Raw genomic sequence first — 24,550 nt, 5'->3', positions numbered from 1 at the left:
CTCATCTAGAGTACGCCTAATACAGGTCATAAGACCACTAACCCTCGACCTCAGTCTCCGCCTCAGCCATAACCTGCTCGCCCTCATCCAACATATCCAACACCCTCTTCAAACCGCCAACCATAGCATTGGCCTGACCGACCAGCAACAGCTTCTCGGCATTGGCAGGCAAGCCGAGGTAAGTAGGCGGCTCGCGCTCGGGAAGGTCATTGACCCAGCCCATGAAGTCCTTCCAGCTAGTCGAGGTAGGTAGTTCGAGACCCTCGCTGTGCTCAGTATCCTTGACAATCTTGAAGTTGTCCTCAAAGGCGGCTGGTGTCATAGTAGCATCGACGAGAGAAGCGAGAATGCGCCAGTCTTCTGCGTCGTCGATCTTGCCACCGTACATCTCTGTGATGAGGTAACGGAGCATCTCCCATGGGATCTTGGTAGGGGCTATGTTAGATCGGCCTTGTGCCACAGTGTCGACCCATGTGTCGATGATGAAACTGCAGCATTCGTAGTCACTGTCATTGAACTCCCAGAAGCCCTTCCATCCCAGAGTCGGCGCGTAGCGAAGACGCTCTTGAATGACTGCGTGGAGGAAGGACAAGAGGAGGTAGACACGTGCCTTCTCCACCGGCGGCTTGGTGGCCTTCTCGGCCAACGAAGAGAGCGAGTCTTTCATGTTGGCACGGACTCCAGCAGGCTGCTCATAAGATAGGACGCGAGAAGCGCGAAGTAGGTTGACCGGAATCTTGGGGCTGGACTCCATTGACAGGAAGAGACGGAAGTCGGGGTTGGGCTTGAGAGCTTCAAGACGCTTTTCAAGCGATTGCAACCATTGCGGAGCGAGATGGACGTTCTTGACAAGTACCCAGTTGCCTGTGGTGGCGGCGTTAGCGATGGCTTTGTCGGCTGATGCGGCACCTTCGTTGGAACCCATGGCAATGTTTGTGCAGCTGACTTGCTCCCTCTCTACAAGATTGTCGACCTTGTAACTTGCGTCGAATCCAGGACTGGAGCTGAGAGCCACGGGGGTTACTGCATTGACTTGCTTCACAATATCGCCCAGATCACCGCTGGCATCTAGAATGCCCTTGCCGAACACCTCAGTGACAAAGCGCTCGACAGCGGGTACGAAGCGATCCACGCGGAATAGCTTGACCAAGACGAGAGCTCGTAGTAGCTTGTCGAACTTGGTAAGATCTTCTGGCCAAGCCTGCGGTACATGTCGCTCTCCCATCTCTTCATTGAGGAAAGCATCCCAAGCGCTGTCTTCAATCTTCGGCAGCTCTTCCTTAAACATCGGGATCTTGCTGGCACGCTCCATGGCCTCCTCTTTGCGCTCTGTCTCGGTTGACACATCGATACCCTTCAGGTCGGGGTCAAGGATCTGATCGATGTGTGCCTTGTCCATCTTGTAGGGCGCCGCTTGCACGAGGAGCATAGCAAACGTAACACGGTCCTTCTGGAGCAAGGAGAGCGAGGTGCGGCGGTATGCGTCAACGAATAGCTCGGTAACGATCTGCTCAATACGGGCAGCATGACCAGTGATGTTCGAGTTGCGAATCTTGCGCAGCACAGTCTCAAAGATCTGAGTAAAGTACTGGAGCGAGAACTGGTAAAAGTGGTTGAGATGGTGCAGTTGCTCCAACACAGCGAAGATAGCTGAGCAAGAACGAGCGACAACAGTGTACTCCTTTGTGATGTTCTCGACCTCTGTCATAACGCCAGCGGTCTCGGAGACCTTGTCCGAAATCTCCTTGGCCTCCTTCTTGAGCGTCTCGAGCGTTTCGATGACGCGGTCGTCGTCCAAAATGTTACCGCGCGACTCGTTGAGAGCTTGAAGCAGTCGCTTCTCAAGCTGACGAAGATGGACTGCGAACTCTCCTTGCATCTTGATGAGGTTGGATCGGCGCTCATCAACATCAGGTCGCTCGGACTTGAGGACTTCGTTCAGTGTCTGTGTCTGCAAGCTGCTCTGCGTGACAGTAAAATTGACGAACGTGGTACGACTGCAGATGTCAGGAGCGAAGTTGGCGGAAGGATCGCGTGTTGAGAGGTAGAGGCGGAAAGACGGCGAAAAGTCGATCTCCTGCTTGCCGAGTTGAATGAGCACACGACCTCCAGTTTTCTGGTACTCCTTGTTGAGAACGTGGTTAAGGATGGGATCCAGATGTTCGGCATCCTGAATCAAGATTGGGTTACCGAAACGCAGGGAACTCTCAAGTTGTTTGGTGAATGAATCATCCAAGAAGCTAGTCACCGTGAGACGGCGGTCCTTGCATTCGTTCTGCAAGAACTCTGTTGTTCTACCAGAAGGATCGATGATAAGCGGGTAGCGGTTGAACCTCTGCAGGATGATGGCGTTCTCGGTGCACAGGTCGTCGACCGGCAGACCATTGTGTTGCCAGTTCAGGCGGTCGTCAGCAGTCGACAGATATTCCGTGAATGGATTCGTTGGCTTGAAGCTGATTCCGGAGTGTTTGAGGTGATCGTACCAGTCCTCTGTAAGCGCTTTCCTATACTGTTGGTCGTAGTAACCGGCATAAGCGATGAACGCAGCTGCAACCAAGACGTCACCAACGATGGTGTCGATCTGAGAATCGAAAGACTTGCTGCTCTCCTCCCATCGAACGCGTTCAGAGGACAAGCTGTCGAGAAGGCGGACACTGCGGTCGACCTTGAACTGAACGGTCGCCATCTCCGTCTTGATGGCCTGAGTTTCACTGATCAAAGCCGCGTACTCAGTCTTGTATCGGCCAATGCTCTCCTCGAGGTTCTGAATGAGGACCTGGGTTTCCTTGGCGCCCTCCTCTGTCTTCTGAAGCTCAACTTGCAGGTTCTCGACTTCGGCACGTAGGGGACCGACGCGGTCAAGGATGTCGGAGTAGGTAACTTGAGCAGATACCCATTGTACAAGGGGACCGCAAGCCTTGGAAGCGCGATTGACCTTCTCGAAAGTGAAGTCTTCTTGGGAAAGATATTCCTTCTGCATCTTCCTGCGGTGGCCTGCAGTCATCTGCCTCTCGTTGTCGAACTGTACGATACTGGCGATGAAGTCGTCACGCCTGACGATGGAAACGATAGTCTTCCAGCTGTCGGGCTTGTGTCCGAGAATCGTGCAGACGGCTTCCAAAGCGAGCTTGACACCAGCAGGAGGATTCTGCATAGATCGGACTTCGGTAAGATGCTGTCGCTTGATGTTCTGCACACTCTTCTGTGCCTCCGCCACAGCCGGCTCGGCAGCCGCCAAATCGTGTTCTACCACCTCTTGTCGCTTCTGAATCTCCTCCTTGTCCTTCGCAAGCTGAGCTTGCATCTTGATCGATCCAGCCTTCTTCTGTTCCGCCTCGTTCTGGTCCGCAATCATACGTTGCAGCTTTTCGTTCGCTTCTGCATCCTTCTTAGTGAGCTGCGTCTGCTTCTGTGCAAGGCTTGCTCGCAGTTCCTTGACCTTGTCGAATGTCTCGCGCAGCTTCTCAAGACCGACGTTGAGATGGCGCTGCTGCTCCTCGAGATCTTCGCGCTTTTCGTTGTAAAGCTTGACGTACTGCGCAACAAAGTCCAAGAAGTGACGTGGGGTAAGGTACATCTTCCGGTTCTGTGTCTTCTGTAACTTCGCGTTCTTGCTGCGTAGCGAGTGGTGTACAGCGACCATGGCATTGACCACACTTTCGCGGTGGGAAGGCGGAAGACTGAGTCCGCGGTAAGCAACGGGAATGCTATCCGGTGCAACGTAGTTGGCGCGGTCGAGATCAACAGATTGTGTGAGCTCTGAGCTGACTTGGTAAAGAGCCTGGTCTGACCAGTCTCCGAACCAGTTGAGCACGCAACGGTTGAAAAGAGCGGGACTGGTGGCTGCCTTCGACGAAAGACCCTCCTCAGGCGGATTCATGGTGAACACCACGTGGAGGTTCTTGACGATTTGTTCCGTGAACCACTTGTACAGCTCTTCTTGTGAGTCGAGAATAATGCCTTGACGCTGCGCACCCTCCTTGATTGCAGTAAGCAAGGAAGCGTACTCATCACCTTCGAACAGACCAGGAACCTCCGCGTTGGCCAGGAGGGTGTTCATGCGCTCGAGGAAACCGGAGTCAAGAACATTGGCTTCGTCCATGATGAAGCAGATCTTTTCGCCCTTGCAACCGCATCGTCGAAGCACGGTACGCAAGTCTTCGTCAAAGTCTTCGCCTGAGTACTTTCCGTGGACCTTGATTTGGTAGACGCTCAGACCGTTCATCCAGGCCACGAAGCGAGACAGGGTTGTCTTTCCCGATCCGCTGACACCGATGAGAATGAGATGGCCCTGTGGTTGACGGAAGACACGATCGATACGAAGTACATGCTCGAGCACGTCGTTGAATAGGATGAGTGGCACATCCACTTCTTCTTCGCAGAAGGTACGGAGACGAGCCTTGACGAACTCGCGGAGCTGCTCACGCTCAACCGGCACGTAGTTCTTGGACAGCCAGTTGGAGAAGAGGATGGGGCCACCAAGAGCCTTCTCTTCGTCGATAGTAGGGAAGTGTTCAGCCGCAATACGGTGGACGCACTCTTCAGTCCATTGCCTCTCTTCCTCTGCGATAAGACGATCCTGGAACAGGCGGAGTGCCTCGTGTGCCCAGATACGAACGAGGCCTTCGATCGGCAAAGTCTCAAGTGGTCGTAGTGCCTCGTAGATACCACGTACCCATCGAGTAAGCTCACGAGGAGAGTAAACGTAATGTGGCTGGATATCCGGTGTGAAGCGCTTTTGTGACTCCGCATATAGCTGCACCATAGCCCTCGTAAGAGCGTCTGCGTAACCTCGTAGAGTCGGGATAATTTTGAGTACGGCGGTATTGAAGGTGCCGTAAATCTGAAGAAGAGATTGCTGTCCAGGGTAATCGACCATGATGAGCGGAGCGTGGCGTAAGAACCTGAGGCCCATAGGCGTACGTCCAGCATCGGTGGGAGGGTTGCAGGCACCAACAAATTGAATGCGATCGAGTGTAACCCAAGTCTTGTCAGATGTCCTCCAGAAACCATTGTGCTCGACAAGCTGTCGCAGGAAGGAGATAGCTCGTTGAGTACCGTACTTGTCGGGTGCTGGCAAGTTGATCTCGTCGCAGAAAATGACGAGCCAGCGACCAACTTGAGTGGGAGTAAGTTGCACGCCGTTAAGAGTCTTCTTGTATTCACAGTACTGTTCGAACGTCTTGATGAGAAGATCCGGGGTAGTGGCACTGGAGAAGTTGAGACCAACAACCTGCATGTTGGGTAGCTTTCGAAGTGCGCTGAACAAGGTCATGGTCTTTCCAGAACCTGGAGGACCGCAAAGGAGTAGGGGCTTGTGCTCCGCAAGCCAAGAGTAGAGAACATCCTCGTGGCGAACCGTGTCCAACGTGGGAATAACGACGTCGGTTTGAGTAACGGAATGGGTGTTGACTTCGACGTTCGGTACCTGGCTCTGCCATGTGTCCCACTCTGGCTTGTCAGGTTTGACATCGTAATCAATGAGCGAAGTGGTCTCGTTGAGGGCGGGGAGTTCAACGTCAGTAAGACCAGCGATGAGATCTCCAAACTGCTTACGCTCCATAAGAGGGCAATCACCGACCAAAGCCCAGACCAAGGCTACGAGCAACTTCTTCGCGAGATAAGTCTCCATCTTGTCATCCTCAAGGGAAAAGTCCGGGTGCTGCACATTGTACTCCAGAACATTGCGGCATGCTTTATTGAGCAGAGAGAACAGTGTGTTGAGCGCACGGATGTCGGTGTACTCCATGATATGCTTGAACTTCCTAGCCATGCTGAGAGCCTTCTCAATGAATCGGTCCTGGGTGAGCTTGATGTGCAAGAAGTCGGCGATGAGACCTTGTGTCGTCATCGTCTTCTGCGACATCTGACCTGGAGCGACCGAATCGTCTTCGAGGTCTTCGAACGGTGTAGTCTTGAGATGCTCGATGTAGTTCTTAATCATCATATCGACCTCCACAGTATCGTCGCTGAACCAGACCATACCGCAACGAGAGACGGTAGCCAGTGTGGCGTACTTGAGTGTCTCAACTTCAAACATGATGCGAACGTTGGATGGCAAGTTGAGACGCTCTCCGTTTGGCAGGGTGAGAAGCTTGTTGTCGTCAAGCACTGAGTTCAAGTTTTCGACCCACTCAGGATCAACATCACCATCAAATACGATCCAATGACGCTTAGTGTCTTCACCACGAAGGTTGTCGACAATCTTACGCAGTATGCTTGTGAAAAGACCATCGGTCCACTCGCGTGTGGTGCTGTCGAGAGTTCCGTAAAGTTGTTCCTTTGACATGACTTTGGGATCGATGACGTGACAGACGCCTTCCACTCCCTCCACGGCTTGAAGGGCAGAGAGAAGCGTCCTCCAGGCAGCAGTCTTTCCAGATCCGGAAGAACCGACCATCATGACACCGTGGTGCAACTTCTGAATTTGGTAAAGTTGAATGATCTTGGTCAACCAGGAATCGCTGACCACGAGCTTCGACTCCGCGGCGCACTTGTGGATAGCTTCGGTCAACTTGTCGAGAGGCGCAGGGATGTACTCCACACCAGGGAAAGCCTCCTCTTGAATGGCCATCAAGAGCTCGACATCAGAGCGGATAAGCTTCGGCGCCATTGTTTCGCGTAAGCTCTGGATGATGATTTGAGGCTCCATACTGGCTTCGTCCAGAGTCTGAGAGTCTTGCTGAGCGGCGATGCGGGCTCGCTTCAATCCACCAGAGCTGACGAGCACACTCTTTAGCGCACGTAGACCAAAGTCGTAATGAGCCTGCTTGGAGAGGCCAGCTGAGCACTTGTCGAAGAATGGTACGACCTGCTTCGACAGCTCTTTCGCTTGCGAGAAACCTTGGGAATACAGCATGACTTCAGCAATAAGTTCCTTGTCGGGTTTGGACATGGCCACGCTTCGGAACAGCTTCTTGAGATTGTCGGGCAAATTCGATCGACCTGCATAACCAGGGTTCATGGTGATGAAGACTCCAGTGTTACCGTTGACCTTCAGTTGACGACCAATAAGCTCGATCTGAGACTTGTCGTCCTCAGCGCCCTTCTTGAGACCCAGCTGAATGTTTTGAATCTGCTGAGACACAGCCGACAGGATACGCTCCTCCAGACGGTTGAACTCGTCGAAACAACCCCAGGCTCCAACCTGGCAAATACCAAGGAAGATACGACCCATAGCTTGGAAGTCGAAAGTGTCGTCACAACAGAACACAAGGGTAAAGCGTCCAAGCTGCACACCAAGAGCTTTGACCGACTCAGTTTTACCAGTACCAGCAGGACCGTATGGCGAACCACCAAGTCGCTGACAAAGCGCCTGGGTGAGGGTGAGGAAACAGCGGTCGGTAAGAGGTGTGCGCACAAGGCGATCGGCAACACCCAGGTACTCGAAACCGTAGTCGAGAACGGCATTTGCCATTTTGATCCTCAATCGCTGCAAGAGATCATTGCCGGGCTCATACATGTATCGCATGCATAGTAGCCACATGTGATGGGTAGGAGAGCGTGCACCGACCTTGTCAAGCTTGTGGATGACGTCTCGCTGGTGTACAAACTCAGTGATGAGGTCCTCGCACTTGCGACGCTGAATGGGTTCAAGGTCGCCCAGAACAGCGGTAGCGAGGAGCTTCAAGACGTTTACTTGCTTCTCGTACAACTGAGGCAAGGTCGTGCCTTCTTCAGAAAGAGACTTCTCTACAGCATGGGTCCAAGCGATCTGCGTTCCGAGGACGACCACTTGCGTTGGGTACTTGGCGATGTAGTTGGTGAAAGCTTCCGGGTCCATCGCATCAGGCTCAATGAGTTGAGCGAACTCTTCGTAAGCTTCGAAAGTCAACTCGGCCAGAGTAGTCTTCATGTTGGCTTCAAGGGCGCCGAGCCATTCATTGATCCTGGGTGTCTTGACGAGCGAGATTTCTTTGCGAAGCGTAACCTCCTCTCCTTCCTTGGACGTGAATCCTTGAATGACGCCGTCCTCATCAGTGATAAGTCCAGAGATACCAGCAAACATCTTTCGCAGATGTTTGGCAATACGCATAACATCATTACTGTTACCGATGATTTCCAGTAGATCCTCGTCACCAACGAAGTAGAAGCGAGGGAAGGATACACGCTCGCGCTCCAGATACTCTCCGAGTGCCTTCTGGATCTTGTTCAATAGCTCGGCGAGGCGTTCCAACGACTTTTGTACACCAGAGATGTTGAGGACTTCGAGCACGAAAGGCTGTCGCGAGACCTTCTTCATGACTGACAAGAACTCAGAGTTGATGTTCTGAAAACGAGCCGATTCCATAGGGAGCAGGTGCTTGATGTCAGCGTTGCCAGTGAACACGCCCTCCAGGTAGACCCATTGACGTTGCACATCGATCCATACATCGAACAGAACATGCACACGATTGAGCTTGTCCTCCCAAGAAGACGCCTCTTCCTCGAACTCCTTGTAGTAAGGCGAGTGGCGCATAGCCTGCAGTGAGTTGAGGTTTTCGCTGCACTTAGCGAACAGGTCGTCCCATCCCCTGATAAGACGGCACTTGTTCTGGTAGTTGACGAGCTCCAAAGAGTAGTTCTGCCAAGTCTCGCGGACCTGCTTGATGAACTCCTCAAGTGCCATCTCGCCTGCTGCTTGAGTAATGACATCGCGAATGATCTTTTCGCTAGGGCCGAGCTTGAGGTCCCAGACATCACCGAGTGTCATGGAGATGGCGGAGTATCGCTTCTGTGGCCTCAGGTTCTTGAAAATCTTGACCCAATGGCGCTCTTTGACGGCGTCAGAGCGCAGTTCTGCAAGAATCGTGTTTTCTTTGAGAAGTTGCTTCAGGGTAGTCTGAACGAATTCGAAAGCCTGGTACTGGCGCATCCGGCTGGGCATATCCTTGGTCATCTTGAGCAAGTTGTCAAGGTTCTGTCGCAGCTTGCGGGGCTGAATGCTGGTCCACAACACCTCACGAAGGTCGTCGATGCTGGCCCAGATGGTGCCAAGCGCAGACCAGACGGATTTGAAGTCTTGCACTTCCTCCAGCAAGGTCTCAAGTGCGTTTTCTGGAGATGGCGGTAGTCCAAGAGCTTCCTTGGCCTTCGAGATGTTGCTGGACTCGTTCTGAAGCTGGCTAAGCTTCTGGTCGAACTTGGCCAGAATGGCTGACGCTTCGGCTGGCGCCAGGTTTCCTGCAACAGGCTTGTCCTCTGCCCACTCTCCGGTGATGTTCACAATCTTCTGGCTGACGACTTTGTCCTCCGCGCCAATCTTGGCGCGCAGCGCGTCAGCTTGATCGTTCGCAATCTTGGTCTTCCTCTCCAGAACCTCATTCAGCGTCTGCCATTCATGGTCGATCTGTTCCATCTGCAGCCAGTCGGACGGGAACTGGTAACGCTGGCGAGCCAGAGTTGCTTGACCTTGACGGAAAGTGGACATCTCTGGCTCCCATTCGAGAACCTTCCTCTTGCATTGCTGTACTGTTGTAATAAAAGAGACAGCCTGAGCAGTGGATGAGGCCTCCAGGGTCTGCATCTCAAGATCCTTACGCGCCTTCTCTATCTGCACGTAAACGTCGTTCATGCGCTGACCAAGCCTACTGGCAAACTTGGTGAGAATTTCCTGCTGCCATTGGTCGTACTTGGCGTTGACCTTGACCTGCACTTGGTCGTAGTCGACAGTGACATAGCCAAACTGGCGACTGATGTCAGAGTTGTCGAAGGTAGCGCGAGTCTTACGAATTTCCTGGAGTAGTTGTAGCCATCGTGAAAGATCTTCGCCAAGGATGTCGTAGACATGGTCTGACTGCAGATCCCATAGAGACTGGAACTGGAGCCACTCATCCACGTATGATGAGATGTCACGGAGCTTGCCTTCGACAGCGCCATAGACCTCAATAAGCGAGTCGGTGCACCGGCTTGGCAAGTCAGAGAACTGGCTGGCAGAGGTGTCGTTGGTCGCTTCAAGTCGGATCTCGTATCGTGAAGCCTTGATCTTCTGGAGAGTGCAAATGATGGCGAGCCATTGCTGCAGTTGCTCAAGCCAGCTTGCACGGGCGTATTCTACCGGAGGGCTGAGGTAAATGACCTGGTTGCGCATAGTAATCTCAAGAGTCAATCGCGCCAGAGTCGGCTTGACTTCTGGTGCCTCCGTCGAGACAACTTCACTGACTGGGCGTCGAGTTCGATCTTCCTCGTCTACATTATTGAAGACCTCAATCCACAATGCAATAGCTCGGCTGAGACGGACCAGCAAAATCGATTCGATGCGCGCATTCATATCAGAAACCCAAGAGTCAAGATTGGCATAGCTCTCAAGGTTGAGCTGATCGATGGACTTCTGGATAGTTTCGAGGTTCTGTTGGAAGGCTTCCTTGGTGTAAGGACATGTCTCCAAATCCTTGAGCGACTTCTCAATCGCAGCGTTGATGTTGATGAGCGTTGCAACCTTGAGTTGAAGTAGTGACGTTGTAGCTGCGAAGTCACGTACAAATTGAACATGCTTGCTCTCACTACGGACGCTACCACCGCCAACAGGGAAACCAGATTGTCGGACGTGAAGATCGTAAGCATGAACAAAAGACTCCCACTTGAGGGGAACACCTTTGCCGACAAGCGCTTGAACCTCGTTAACGTAGTTGTTGAGTAAGAGCGCAACTCCGCCAATCTCAGAAATGGACCGCAGGGTCTGGGTGTACGTGCGGACACTCTCCATTAAGCTGACTGCGTAGGGGTAGACACGCTTGGCCTCTTTCGAGATGTTGTTGATGCCGTGAGGCACTTGGTAGCCGCGCCATGTCAGGTTACGAACTTCCTTAAACAGCGCAATGACTTGCGCGTCAAAGTTGACGTTCAGCTCCAAGATGTTTCCTGCGGCACGGTTCCTGCTGACAAGGAAGAGGCGTCCCGAGATCTGCAGTTTCCTCCTCGCCACTTCCTGAAGCCATGACTCAAAGATCGGCCTGGTGTCGAGCTTCTTCTTGAACATGCTGCTCTCAGCCTGGAGCTTTTGACCTTCAGCATGTAGCGCCCAGTCCTTACCGAGGATATCTTCGACCTTGCCCATGTAGCTCTCCAGCTGTGTTTCAATCTGTCGAGCCCAGATAACAGCACCGGAGACCGGGGGGAAATCGCGAAGCTGTGCCATGGCATGAGCTTCCGAATTACCGTACTGGCGCTTGAAGCGCTCGTGAAGTGCCAAGATATCCTGCTTGACATTCTCAATGAGCTGAGTCTGGTATTCGGAAATGGCTCCCCGAATCTTAGGTCGCACAAAAAGCGGATTGAACTTGGAGAAGACGCGGAACATCTCACTGGCGGTCTTGGCGGTACCAAGACGGTCTCGCAACCTAGCGATGATGGAGTTCTCGACACGGGAAGTACGCTCGTTGTACTTCTGCTCTGCTTGCTCGAAAAGTCGCGTGCCTTCAGGAGAGACATCCAGGACATCGACGTCCTTGAGCACATCGTAAGCCTCCTTGACTTCTTTGACGGCGTCAACATCCCCGATCTCCTCGATGATGACCGCCTCCTTGGCGGGAGCGCTCTCGGATAAGGAAGATTGCGAACCCAGGACATTAACGATGGTTCGCTGAAGCTGCTCGTGGTTCTTGCGGAACGTTGTAATGTAGCGAATGCGCTCCTCCGTCTCCTTGTGCCTAGCTGCAATCTTGATCGGGATGAACTTCTCGTTCCTTCGCCTAGTCACCTCACGAGCAACATTAGTGAATTCCTTTACGTTTTCCTCCCATGTGCGCCAGATGCTCTCAGCGACAGCCATGATCGCCTGGAACTCAGGGTAGTCCATGTGCATGAGTGTCTTGCCGTGTAGGAGATTGTGCAGTTGCTTGTCGAGGTCGCCGGAAATAGCCTCCACGAGAGGAAGCGCTCGGCGGACGGGGTAGGGGCAAATGCGGAGCTTCTTGTTCATGTGGCTAAAGATGGCCTGTATCGCTTCCTGTACTGCTTGTAGTGAGGTCGAAGATAGCAGCTGGTCGAGAGGAAATTCGCGCATCAGCTGGTTGTACTTCTGGACCAGATCCGTGCTCTCCTTGAGTCCAGTATCTGCGCTGAAGCTGACCGTCGCTTGGAAACGCTTCGCATTCTTCAACACGTCCAGAGTGAGCCTAACACCGGGACTGCCCAGTTGAGTCTCAATGTCCTGCAGCCTTGACTCCATAGAGATCCAGAAGTTGATCTCTTGCGCTGCAGTCCCAGTTGATACATCTCGGGATGTCTTTGTGATTGTCTGTATCGACTTGATCCATCCGTTGACCGTCGACTGCAATCCGTTAAGGAAGCTGCTGTCTTGAACAATGCCAGGGGGAATGAGTTCTGGGGAGGGCTTCACGTTATGCTGGGCAGCATCGTCGAGCGCACTCTGGATGAGCGGGTGGAGAGGCAGAAGTAGTTCCGGAATCTCGACATTCTGCTCCAGATTGCCCAGACTGACGGCCAGTTCCGCAATCTTCTTCCGTGTCGCCGAAATACCCGTCCTCGCATCATTATCGCCCTTGCTGTATTTCCCCGCCAGGTCGCGCGTGCTCTTGGTGTAGGTGTCAAAGTACGGCTCGACCGCAGACTGAATGAGAGAACGAAGAAACTCATAGGGAGTGCCGTCGGGCGAAGAAGCGTTATTAGAAAGTATAAAACCGGGCAGCGTCTGTATAAGGACTTGCTGGCTAAGGGGTATCGCGGGGTCTATGGGTATCGGTCGCTTCGAAATAACAACAAATGCTGCGCAGGTAGGAGAAGCGGTAATCTCAGTCGAAATGGTGTAGGTGAAGCGCTGGGTCGCCCCTGCTGCTTGTGTCAGTCTGGAGGTTCCTTCCCCGTCAGAAGGGTACCTGCCGTTTGCTCCATCCAGGCCATCGATGCGGGCTTCGTCGGCTCGGTCTTTCACAACGTAGAGCGCGGACTGCCCCTCGGAGGCGAAGCGGGCGCATCGTTGCAGCGTGTCCTGCAGCTTGGCGCTCGAGAGCAGACTGCCGGGTGCAAAAAGATCTTCCTTGGAGGCGCCCAGACTGACGTCAAGCACCTTTTCCAGGTGGTCGACGATGAGCTGGGGGTCTATCGAGGGTGGCGAGGGGCTGGGTGTGCGTATGCTGCCGTTGGGCGCCCCTGGGTTCAAGGGTCCCTCCATGTTGATTGTTTATCGCGTGTGTCGCTATGAAGACATGTGGTTTGCGCTTCGAGCGGAGTAGCGACGGACGGAAGGCGGAGTGATTGCTGCTGCTGACAAGGGACTCGGTGCGCCGGCGGTGATGGTGGTGCCTTTGTCTCAGTATATTTCCTGAGTAGGCGTACGCGAAGTCGACGCGCACGGCCGTCACACGCTTATCCTGACTAGTGGGAGCGGCAGGGGAAGCGGAGTGATCAGCGTCTGATTGGCTCCTCAATTCGGGGTCATGCAGTGCAACACAAGGCGTGGAATTCGTGGTAGTGGTCGGGGACGCGTTGTTTGCGGATGCTGTTGCAATGTTGGCTTTTTGCACGTCCAGCAGCCACTTCCTCCCACATAGGCAGCGGCGAATGGCGACAAGCAATGACAGCTCACCACGTGCAAAGTAAGCTAACGCTGGCTCCACTTTCTAGGCTAGCCCACCTGCTCCTTTCATCTCAGGTACGAAAGGCGGGCACGGGAGTTTCAGGACTGCAAACGGCGAGACTCTGGTTCGGGAATAAACGCTATCTATCTCTACTTCGGTCTTCCAGCTCCACATCCGTACTTCTTCTACCGTCTCCGGTATCATCGTCATCGTCGTCCCCCACCGCAAATGCTCCATCCCCTCTTTCATCATGGCCACTCCCCCGTCTCTCATCTCGCCCATCCCTGGCAGTCGCAGTGGTAGGACTTGCTAGCCTAACCTCTCCCACCTCCTTCAACCCAACCTTCCTTCTCCCCCAATTGACCACAGCCTTCCCCCAACTCGCCAACTTCTCCATGCCCTCCTCGCCATTGCCTGCTCCACCACCATGTGCACCTCCTGCCTCAACTTTAAATTGGTATTTGAGACAATCCTTGATGGTAACGAGACCAGTCAGACGGCCGCGGTATTCGATCAATATCACGCGTGGGCCCATCTTCTTGAAGAGCTCCATGACCGTTTCGAGGGGAAGACGAGGGTGGACTGAGAGTGGCGTTGGATCGATGTAGCGGGTGAAGTCGAGTGATGTTTGAGACGAAGTAGTGGGTATAGAGTCAAATGTCGTGTTCGGTGCTGGTGGACCAGTGCCGCTTGCACTTCGGGACCCCGGGTTGCTAGTAGACGAGGATGAAGAGAAGTAGCACTTCGCATGACCTGGAGCCTGTTGCTCGATCTTCGCGCGATCGATCGCATAACGAAGTTCCGTGCGGCCGATATAACCGATTAGAGTCTTTGTCTTCATGTCTTCCACGATGGGGTAGCCTTGGTATGCGTTTTCGTTCATTAGACGTTCCATTTGTCGAAGTTCCATGCCTGAGGCCTGTAGACAGACTACGCGGCTGGCCATGACTTGACTGACTGGAACACCAAACGTATGTTCTTCTTTGCTGTCGAGAAATGGGTAGCCGTTTAAGTAAATCATGCGGTCTGCGATTCCGCCATGGCCGAAACGTTCGCTGACCGCTTTCGTGACGCCGACGACTATCATAGTGGGAAGAATGTATGTTAATGCGCCAGTGATCTCGAACATGATGACCACGACGCTGACGGTGATGTGCATTATGCCACTCAATGCCGCTGCTGCACCAAGGAAGGCGTAGGTGCCAGGCGTAATACATGGTCCATCTGGGTCGCAAGCTGAGAAAAAGGCTGAGCCAGGGAAAGACTCGTGCAAAGCCTGGACGCAGATGCCGACCATACGACCGAATGCTGCACCAATAGCCATACTAGGCACAAAGATACCAGCCGGCACTTTGCACCCGAACGAGATGACTACCAACAGCGTACGTAACACTGTGGCAATAGCAAGTGTCGTGACATTGTGCCAGCGATGATTCGCGTCACAAAGCTGATCGTAGTCCTTGTCGCCCTCACACTCTTGAAACAGTATCTCCATACTCTCAGTCATATCAATCCTCAAGAACATGTTGGGGTAGCAAATCACGCCGGTGATGACAGCGAGAGTGACAGCTTCTGTGATGGGGTATGCAGAAAGGTACTTCTTGCGAAATACCTGCATCTTGAGGTTCCACTTGATGACGAAAGCGCCGTAGAGACCACCAAAGACACCAATGATGATATAGAAGAGGGTTTCGAAAAAGTGCCAAGAGCGGTCGTAGGAGACGTTAAACATGACGAGCTGACCGGTCCGGAAAGGGTTCATAGCCTGGCGCAAATCAGCACAGAAGTCCAGTATCTCCAATTGTCGTACTTACAGCAAGGACAGCTGTAGCGACCAGCGCACAGAAGTAACTCCTCCATAGCGTTTTGAGGGGAAATTGATTGCTCATCTCCTCCAGCGAGAAAAGCACGCCTCCGATCGGACTTCCAAAAGCCACTCCTACACCAGCCGCTGCGCTCGCACACAGTATCTCCCTCGTCTTGGCCGCATTCCTTCTGTATTTGTCGAAGAACCTACTGATCACATTGCCCGTGCAGACAGCGTAATGCACACTAGGCCCTTCTTTGCCGACCGACAGTCCCGAAGCAATAGCAAGCGGCAAGCCAATCGACTTGATGAAGAGTGTAGTAAAGCCCAAGAAGCCTTTCATGACGAACCCCGCAATGATGCACTTCATCTCCGATATCCCCGATCCAGCTGCATACGGCGCAAAGCTCTTGACCAGCCTGGCAGCCGTGAAGGAGAACAGCGCTGCGAAGAGTATGTAAAGTACATAGTTCACAGGCCAGAACCCACTCCAGCGCTTCCACTCAGGGCAACCTCCCTCAGCACCCCAACAGCAGAAACTCTCGTTGAGGTAGAAAGCCGTGGTGCAATGGCCCAGCTTGATATCGCTAAGCCACTCTGTCACGATATTCAGAAATGCTGCGTTGAGTCCTATCGCTGCGCCGACAAGCGTGACAACAATCCATGCTTGGCCCGCATCATATGCCTCTGCGATCTTCCTCCTCCACTTGCCCCGTCCCCGACCTAGGAACACTTTGCCCGTCCGCCCATCTTTGCGCACACCGATGTTATCTCTTTCGCGCCGGCGCGCTTTCCGTCGGAGTTGTTCGCGGGCGGCGTCTTGTACCCAGTCTATAGTTGTAAAGTCCTCGTATCGCTTTATCTCGGCTATCTCTTCGACGATGGCCGCGTCGGCGTGTGTTGTTTCCGCGGCTTCGGGGTCGTCATTGTCGATGTCGAGTGATAATATCGATTGGCCCGTTGTGCGCCGTCGGAGAGAAGGCGCGAAGGATGTGGAGCGTGAAGTCTGGCTAGGGCGCGAGGATGGGCGGCGCGTGGAACTGGGACGGAGGGGTGTGGGTTGTTGCGAGGATTGGCGGGCGCGTGAGCCCGAGGATGAGGATCGATTCATCGCATCGTTCTAATTATTGGTAACTTCGCGTGGCAGAGCGTGAAGTATTTCGGTTTCGAGATTTGGCTGGGTTGCGTAACTGGGGAGCTATCTCATGCAAGGGTCCCTTCCGTCCCAGCTCCAGATCGACGTCTCGCCCGCGGGAGTCCGCCCATTGCACCGCCACACTCATCCCATACAAGGGAAAAACTGAACACCCTGGAGCCTACATGAAGATGAATGCATGCAAAGTGGGTGACCCAACGTCAAAGTAGGCTCCCGGGGTACATAAGTAAATTCGGGGTATGTGCGTGGATCTGCACCGGACTCCTCCAAGGTTACTATGTTTTACGCATTTGACATTCATGACCTATCATGCACGAAAATTTATAACCTGAACCCACACTTTGCGGAGGAGCTCAAAGTCTCCAAGGGATGATTAAATGATATTCTAGAGGCATTCATTGCGTTTGAAAATTACAATTACCACCGTAGCACGTTAACCTAGGAAGAAAGGTAAACAGGCCTGCAGCCTACATCAACGTAGAAACATGCAAAGTAGATGACCTCACGTCGATGTAGGCTCTACACCTGTTCAGTTTTTCGACACTTCCGATAAAACAAGCTTCTTCATCACAACATCTTCCACGCATCGATTTGGCAGCACTTCGGTATCAAATTGAAAGGTTGTATTGTGCTTCATCTTGCGTCATACGGGGTATCAAATGCCTAAAAACCTTTTTGCTAAAATCATGTTTGCCGACTACATCTACTTTGCGCGCCCACCTATGCGCCCGCCAGACGGCATGTCTACTCCATCTCGATAGTTCCCGGAGGCTTGCTGGTGACTAGGGTTGTTAGTAGTTGCCTCGCTCAGATGAAAAAATCGACTTACTGTCGTATACCACGCGGCAAACTCCGTTCACCTCATTCACGATCCTCCTGCTAACCCGCTTTAGGAACTCTCCATCGAAGGGGAACCAATCAGCCGTCATGAAATCACTCGTCTCAACTGCCCTCAGAGCAATAACCTGCTCGTGAACGCGCTTGTCACCCATGACACCCACGGCCCTAACGGGCATAAGCGCTGCAAACGCCTGGCTGATCTTGTTGTATAGGCCTGCAGCCCGGATCTCCTCGATGAAGATGTAGTCCGCTTCACGTGCAATACGAACTTGCTCGCGTGTGACCTCACCCAGGATGCGGATGGCGATTCCTGGGCCGGGGAAGGGGTGGCGCCAAACAAGATCCTCCGGAATACCAAGCTCTTTGCCCAGCGCGCGGACTTCGTCCTTGAACAACTCGCGGAGGGGCTCAATCACCTTGAGCTTCATGTCCTTTGGCAGACCACCGACGTTGTGGTGGGTCTTGATAGTTTGGGAAGGACCCTTGAAGGACAGCGACTCGATGACATCGGGGTACAGGGTACCCTGAAGAAGCCACTCGACCTCACCAGCGTTGGAAGATTCATGCGCTTCGGCCTTGATCTTATCGGCTTGCTTTTGGAAGACCTCGATGAAGGTGTTTCCAATGATCTTGCGCTTCTTCTCGGGATCGTCGGTCACACCCTTCAGGCGGTCGAGGAAGAGGTCGGACGCGTCGACGACGGTGAGGTTGATACCCAGGCCCTCGTCGAGTGTCTTCTTGACCTGAACGGCCTCGTTGAGTCGGAGGACACCGTTGTCGACCATGACGGCGTGGAAGCGGTCGCCGATAGCCTCCTTCATCAGCTTTGCAGCGACAGTCGAATCGACTCCACCGCTAACGGCACCGATGACCTGTCCCTTGTCGCCCACCAGCTTCCTGATGCGTGTGATCTCCTGGTCGACGAATTTGCTCATGGTCCAGTTGGTGTTGGCCTCGCAGATGTCGACAGCGAAGTTCTTGAGCACAACCTTGCCCTGCTTGGTGTGTGTGACCTCGGGGTGGAATTGGATACCGTAGTACTTCTTCGTCTTGTGCGCAATGCCCGCGAACGGCGCATTGGTGGTTGTCGCGACCGTCATGAAGTCCTGAGGCATGTTGCTCAGCTTGTCGCCGTGGCTCATCCAGACCTCCAGGTCGTTGCCCAAGTCCTTGAACAGCTGGTCCATGTGTCCGCCGTGGCTCTCAACCTTCAAGTTGGCGTGTCCGTATTCCCTCTTCTCGCCAGCGACTACACCGGCGTTCTTTCCGAAGTGCCACGCCATCTCTTGCAGTCCGTAGCATATTCCGAGGATCGGTACGCCGAGATCGAAGACAGCGTGGTCGACGTGTGGAGCGCCTTCCTCGTAGACGGAGTACGGGCCACCAGAGAGAATGACTCCCTTGGGGGTGAAGGGCAGATCGGCGATCTTGGTAGTGCATGGCAGCATCTCACAGTAGACGTTGAATTCGCGGAGACGGCGAGTGATCAGATGCGTGTACTGCGAGCCGAAGTCGAGCACCAGGATGGTGTCGAACGTCTTGTGGGGAGGGATCGGATCGGTGTTGTCGGTCGCCATCTTGAAGTACTAAGAGTGTGATGAAAGTGAAAAAGAGAGGGGATAGAAGGAAAGAAAGAAGAAGAGAGGAAAGGGACGGGTATATGAAAGCAGAAGGTACGAGGGGCTCGGTCACTGACTCTCACAAAGTTTTGGCGGGGTTTTCCAGAAAAATTCTTATCGATAACAGAAAAATGCTATCTCGTGCTTCATCGTCCATGGTAACGCGCAGGCAGCACAGACTGCCGCCTGGGCTTATATATCACTCTGATGTATACATTACCGACAAATCGCGAGAAGAGGTCATACGAACCGCATTGTAGACGTCTAGCTTAAAATTTCCCCGCATGAGGTACAACTCAGGTGACGCAAGCATCCTTGTATAACCACTCTACGCGTATCGAAGCAGTCTCCAATTAGTCGATCATCGCCTATGGGTCGTAGTGCGAACTCATGACAGCCTTGGAAGCGGAATGGCTCTGTGGCTGACCGTGCTTGTCCTGAGCCCCGCCCAAAATTTCATTTATCGATAACGGCGTAGTTGGATCGCGCAAAGTCGCGTCTATCCAGTGACCTCACCCACCCGGCTCCCTACCAATCCCATACCTACATAATGGCGAAACGAAAGTCAGAGAGAGATCCTGAAGAGCTGCCCGATGCGTCGGACAAGCGCAAGCAGAACGATGACGACGAGTCCGGCAGCGACGAGGTATGCGCCTTCCTCACAACCTCTCATAATGCGCCGTCTCACAAAATTGCTAGGACATGGACATGGTTAACGTCGACTTCGAATGGTTCGATCCGCAGCCCGCAGTCGATTTCCACGGGCTCAAGAACCTCTTGCGCCAACTTCTAGACGTGGATTCGCAATTGTTCAATCTCTCTGAACTCGCAGACATTATACTGTCGCAACCGCTACTTGGCAGCACGGTCAAGGTTGACGGCAATGAGACGGATCCATATGCCTTCCTTACTGTACTGAACTTGGAGACACACAAGGTGCGATTCTATCATGCACAACTTCGCGGTACGCATGCTGACAGCAACCAGGACAAGAAAGTGATCCAAGACCTAACAACCTACCTCTCCAAAAAGTCCGCGCCGATCCCTACTCTCCCGCCCCTCCTGACACCGTCGTCGCCTGCGCAAATCGGCCTTATTCTGACCGAGCGCTTCATAAACATGCCGCACGAAATTGTCCCACCAATGTACACGATGCTTCTGGAAGAGATACAATGGGCGGTTGAGGAGAAGGAGCCTTACACATTCACCCACTACCTCGTCCTGTCGAAATGCTACTCGGAGATACAGAGTCAATTGCCGAGTGAAGATGCGCCACCGAGCAAGAAGAAGAACAAGAAGGCCGATGTGGGTGAGGAGACATTTTATTTCCATCCCGAGGACGAGGTGCTGCACAAGCATGCGGTGGGACACACAAGCTTTGAGTATGACACACCCGTAGATGAGGGTGCGAGTGATAGCAAGAGGGCGTTCCAAGAGTTGGGTGTCAAGCCCAAGGGACATATGGTGCTGATCGAGGCGGACAAGTTCAAGGGTGCTGTGGAGGCTGTCAAGACGTTCTTGAATGGGCAGTAAATACGCAATGCAAGATGAATTCACCAAATAGTGCAACCAAAGAGACGAGGAAGGCTGACTCTAACTGGTGTTACATTGCAAGGACACAAGCCGAATCTATGTGAATCAAACCGTAGGAAATTGATGCTCGCTCCTATACACACAAGTCGACATCACCGCCATCCATCTCCGCTCAAGAATTGCTCTGCTTAACCAATGACAACCTTGCCGTCCTCGGGGAAGTCGTATGCGGGAATCTCCAGGTTGAGCGGGGCAGGTCCCTTTCTTATGCGGCCAGAGATATCGTAGTGGGATCCGTGGCAGGGGCAGAACCATCCTCCAAAGTCACCGGCCTCACCGATGGGAACACATCCCAGATGGGTGCAGACACCTAGTGCTGTTAGTCTTGGTTCATTGTAAGGATGTGTGCGGTGACGTACCCAACATGATCAACCACTCAGGCTTCTGGACACGGTCGGAGTCGGGCTGAGGGTCACGGAGAGACTGCCACTTGGTGTCGTCGGCCTCCTTGATCTCGCCTTCGGTGCGGTGACGGATGAAGACGGGCTTGCCTCGCCACTTGATAATGACCTGCGCTTATCAGCTTCACTGTCCGGATATGCCATGTCCAATTGTGAAACGTACGTTCTTGCCCTCGGGGATGGCAGCGAGGTCGATTTCTACCTTGGCCTGGGCCAAGACATCGGCGGAGGCGGACATGTTGACGAGGAAGTCTGTTAGGCGGAGTCGTTAGCCGTCCGGTCTTCATCAATTCGCGATCCAGATCATCCTCAAAATAGCCAATTGCTCTTTTCTAGCTCCAAATATTCCATCCCCCTTGTTTCCAACGTTTTCCACCCCTCCGTCGAGCTATCGCAATGTTGGAGACCTACCCTGTACAGTCGCCTTCGCGCCAAGCGCACTCAGCGCACCCATGGTTCCGACCATGAAGTACTGGAAGACCTTGGGGCCGGTCTCGCCTCCCTTATTCCTGTATGCGGCGAACGAGGGGATCTTGGTCGAGTCCGGGCTGCCCTTGAAGGGGCTGTCGAACGAGGAAGCCGAGGCGTTGCGGGTCTGCAGAGCGGTGCAGCCGGCCGCCCGAGCGACGGGCATCTGGTGAGCGGTCCATGAGCGTGCAATGGCACGGGTTGTGTTGGCGAGGGCGGGCATCGTGAACGCGGGTGGGCGGGGGTCGTTGTCGTTGATGGGGAGGAGCTTAGGTCGGGAATGTTGAAGTTTTGGCGGTTTGGCAAGGAGCGTTATGTCAGGTGTCGTGTGATTGGCCCAGCGCCCTTCCGCGCGACCTTCGCCAGATTTGAGCGTCATCGGCAGGCATTACCACGAGAGTTATACACTGTGATATTCAATTTCGGATTCATCCCATTTATTAGGCAGTTCGCAGACTTGTACTCAGAACGTGAATAATTGTTGCAAAGGAGAACTCGAGCGTCTCGTCAGCGTCCCAGGTGGTAAGATCGCAACATTTATACTGAGTTATCGAACCATGCAGTCTTCCTTCCTCGTCCAGCCAAATATTGCACGATAGTAGTCAAGACGGCAAGCGCTCTGGGTAAGCACCCTTGTTTGAATGTCTTGGCGACTGCCTGATTCCATGTGTGCCGCACGCAGTGTATCTCTCTTCGGACACGCGAAAGTCGTCTGGAAACAGTTGCTCCTCTCTCACTTCATTGTTGAATCCACTTTGTATCACTACAAGTAACCTCTCACAAACAATAAAACACACATCATGCCCCCCAAAGACTCTACCATTACATCCTACTTTGGGCCTAAGATGGAATCTCGCGCCCCAACAAAAGCCAAGGAAGCCACCAAAAAGACGACCGGAAAAGCGACCATGATACCATCGCCCAAGCCACAAGATAAAGGCAAAGGCAAAGGCAAGAGGGCGCTATCAGCATCTCCGGCACCAATACCTGAGAAGCGACAAGACACAAAACCCGCAGCCAAGCCCACAACACCGCGCCACCTCTCACACAAAGATCTCCCCTCGAACAAGCTCTCCCCATCACCAAGCTCATCTGATCTACCTACTCTGGCCCTCACTTACCACACCGGCGACATCTTCGACGCACCTCCACAGACTCTCCTAGTTCACGCCTGCAACACCCAAGGCGTATGGGGATCAGGCATAGCCAAAGCCTTCAAAGACGACTATCCAAAAGCTCATGTTATCTACCGAGATTTCTGCACCAAAGAACACTTACTCAAATCCAGACCGGTACCCACCGGCACCGCCTTGCTTATCCCACCTGTGGATGTCGGGAAGCGGCATTGGATCGGGTGTCTGTTCACTAGTGCAAAGTATGGCAAGGGTAAGGATAAGTCGGATGTTATTGTCGAGAACACGAAGCCCGCTATGGAAATGCTGTTTGAGCTGGTGAAATTGGCGGGTAGGGTTGAGACGGTCAGGATGTGCAAGATCAACAGTGGGGCATTCGGGGTGAAATGGGAGAGGACGGAAGCCGAGCTGGAAGGCATTGTGGTTAGGGAGGGGTGGATGGGGAGTGTGGAAGTTTGGGAACCGGAGATGGGTTGAGAGACCAAAGGAAGCACGAAGTATGTGCATGTGATGCAAGTTAATCCACGTCGGATGTCCACTCGAGGAAAGTCTAATGTGAACAATCACTTGTACATTTGGCACTATTCTGGTTCAATCGCATACCTATAGACAATGAAGTCGTGATGCGACCGACCATCCAAACAGCTGAGCCCCATTCCCATGATATCTTTAGCAAACGCCTTTATGCAATGCAAAATGAATCCGCTTCCATACCGTTCTGTCCCTGCCTACAAAGACAAGAGCCAATTTACTTTTGACCATTGATCGCAGTAAATCCACCTGTTGACCGCCTAGCCTCTGGGCTCTTGCTTGCACTCGCAGTGGGTTGACGAGGGGGCCCGCGCATCTCCATCTCGATCTGCATAGCCGCTGCGTCCTCTTCTGGCTCGCTGTCTTCTACGCGCTCCACTTCTTGGTCGACGTCCATGGCATCAGGCGTCTCGTCTGGTATGGCTGGTGTAGGCGAGGTTGTTGAAGCGCCGTTGGTGGGTGTCTCTGTGTCCTTGTCCGCACCCTCTACCGTCTTGGAGGCACCATCCAGCGTCTTCTGTCCGTTCACCGCGCCATCCTTCTTCGCGTCCTTCTCCTTCTTCTTCGCGTCCTCCTTCTCCTTCTCATCCAACTTCTTCTTCACAGTGCCCCATGTGCTTGTCCTGGGCGCAACATCGACTAGAAACTCAAGGTTGTCTGTCTTCGATATCGCGCTGCTCACGTCGCGGTATTGTATGTTGCGGCGCGGCTTACGCTCCGCTTTGACGACATTGTGTGTGGTGGTTGCGAGGTGCTGGATGAACATTTCTGTGGCCAGTGCGATGGCAAAGGCGGCATTTTTGGAGGTCGTGATGCGTTCGGGGTCCGCTTGGATTATCTTCTGCACGCGTGCGACTGTGGAGTGAGTTAGCTTGATTGTCTGCTACGAGGAAAGACGGGAGTACTGGGGACATGAGGAATCGAAGACATTGCGCTCAACACAAGCGGAGGCGAACCAGTTGTTCGTTATGAGGCCACCACAGGCGCAAGTCGCAGCAGCACTACACCGTGATAGGGTGGTCTCTGAGAGGCACGCAAAGGGTGGAGTGACGACGAAGGTGGTGGAGAGAAGTGAAGATGTGTAAATTGTTACTTACGAGGAAGCGACACATGGCCGGTGATGTCCTTATTTGGCGCAATCGGAGTGTTGTTGTAGGGCATGGTGAAGGAAGACGTTGGTGGTCTGGTGAAATGGGCGCTGGATCGATGAGTCCTCCCAGCGTGCTGTTTGAGGCTAGTTGCGTGTCCAAAATATGAATAGCCAAGTATAACTGTGGGTAGTGCGAGTTGACACGTTCCAGTCGCGAAAATCGGCCAAGAGAGATGTGTAGTCGCGTGCAGTAGTCGTGTTGAAGATGTCGTGTACACTGGTCGATGCAGGGCGATCGCCGCGGGCTGCTCCAGCCGAGGAGGGCGTCATTAGGCTGCTCCTCTTCGTCAGCAACCAGCCATCTTATCTTCCTGCTGCCTGCGTGATCCTCAGAC

At 53.4% G+C, this 24,550-nt stretch overlaps 7 protein-coding genes across 7 annotated transcripts; 2 read left to right on the top strand and 5 right to left on the bottom strand.

The window, feature by feature from the left end:
• Nucleotides 1–37: 37 nt before the first annotated feature.
• Nucleotides 38–13,111, bottom strand: RO1 (Dynein heavy chain, cytoplasmic; the record flags this gene model as incomplete). The annotated part of the gene is made up of 1 exon (XM_049403152.1): nucleotides 38–13,111. One exon carries the CDS (start codon nucleotides 13,109–13,111, stop codon nucleotides 38–40), a length of 13,074 nt encoding a protein of 4,357 aa, XP_049250926.1.
• Nucleotides 13,112–13,656: 545 nt separating this feature from the next.
• J4E88_009552 (uncharacterized protein) lies at nucleotides 13,657–16,435 on the bottom strand (the record flags this gene model as incomplete). Its single annotated transcript, XM_049403151.1, has 2 exons — nucleotides 13,657–15,282; nucleotides 15,332–16,435. 2 exons carry the CDS (start codon nucleotides 16,433–16,435, stop codon nucleotides 13,657–13,659), a joined length of 2,730 nt encoding a protein of 909 aa, XP_049250925.1.
• A 789-nt stretch (nucleotides 16,436–17,224) lies between these two features.
• Nucleotides 17,225–18,897, bottom strand: GUA1 (GMP synthase (glutamine-hydrolyzing); the record flags this gene model as incomplete). The annotated part of the gene is made up of 2 exons (XM_049403150.1): nucleotides 17,225–17,262; nucleotides 17,310–18,897. The coding sequence occupies 2 exons, from the start codon at nucleotides 18,895–18,897 to the stop codon at nucleotides 17,225–17,227; spliced, it is 1,626 nt and encodes a 541-aa protein (XP_049250924.1).
• A 592-nt stretch (nucleotides 18,898–19,489) lies between these two features.
• Nucleotides 19,490–20,472, top strand: BCP1 (Mss4p nuclear export; the record flags this gene model as incomplete). Its single annotated transcript, XM_049403149.1, has 3 exons — nucleotides 19,490–19,585; nucleotides 19,639–19,875; nucleotides 19,927–20,472. The coding sequence occupies 3 exons, from the start codon at nucleotides 19,490–19,492 to the stop codon at nucleotides 20,470–20,472; spliced, it is 879 nt and encodes a 292-aa protein (XP_049250923.1).
• Nucleotides 20,473–20,660: 188 nt separating this feature from the next.
• Nucleotides 20,661–21,624, bottom strand: FES1_2 (hsp70 nucleotide exchange factor fes1; the record flags this gene model as incomplete). The annotated part of the gene is made up of 4 exons (XM_049403148.1): nucleotides 20,661–20,842; nucleotides 20,892–21,042; nucleotides 21,097–21,185; nucleotides 21,345–21,624. The coding sequence occupies 4 exons, from the start codon at nucleotides 21,622–21,624 to the stop codon at nucleotides 20,661–20,663; spliced, it is 702 nt and encodes a 233-aa protein (XP_049250922.1).
• A 577-nt stretch (nucleotides 21,625–22,201) lies between these two features.
• Nucleotides 22,202–23,011, top strand: POA1 (ADP-ribose 1''-phosphate phosphatase; the record flags this gene model as incomplete). The annotated part of the gene is made up of 1 exon (XM_049403147.1): nucleotides 22,202–23,011. The coding sequence occupies one exon, from the start codon at nucleotides 22,202–22,204 to the stop codon at nucleotides 23,009–23,011; it is 810 nt and encodes a 269-aa protein (XP_049250921.1).
• Nucleotides 23,012–23,282: 271 nt separating this feature from the next.
• Nucleotides 23,283–24,226, bottom strand: J4E88_009547 (uncharacterized protein; the record flags this gene model as incomplete). The annotated part of the gene is made up of 2 exons (XM_049403146.1): nucleotides 23,283–23,920; nucleotides 24,163–24,226. The coding sequence occupies 2 exons, from the start codon at nucleotides 24,224–24,226 to the stop codon at nucleotides 23,283–23,285; spliced, it is 702 nt and encodes a 233-aa protein (XP_049250920.1).
• Between the last annotated feature and the right edge of the window lie 324 nt (nucleotides 24,227–24,550).

Source organism: Alternaria novae-zelandiae (assembly GCF_023758075.1).
Source record: "Alternaria novae-zelandiae strain BMP 2774 chromosome Unknown scaffold_25, whole genome shotgun sequence".
Taxonomy (NCBI): domain Eukaryota; kingdom Fungi; phylum Ascomycota; class Dothideomycetes; order Pleosporales; family Pleosporaceae; genus Alternaria; species Alternaria novae-zelandiae.
Note: the sequence above shows the minus strand (reverse complement) of the source record. Positions and strands in the feature narration are given on the sequence as shown.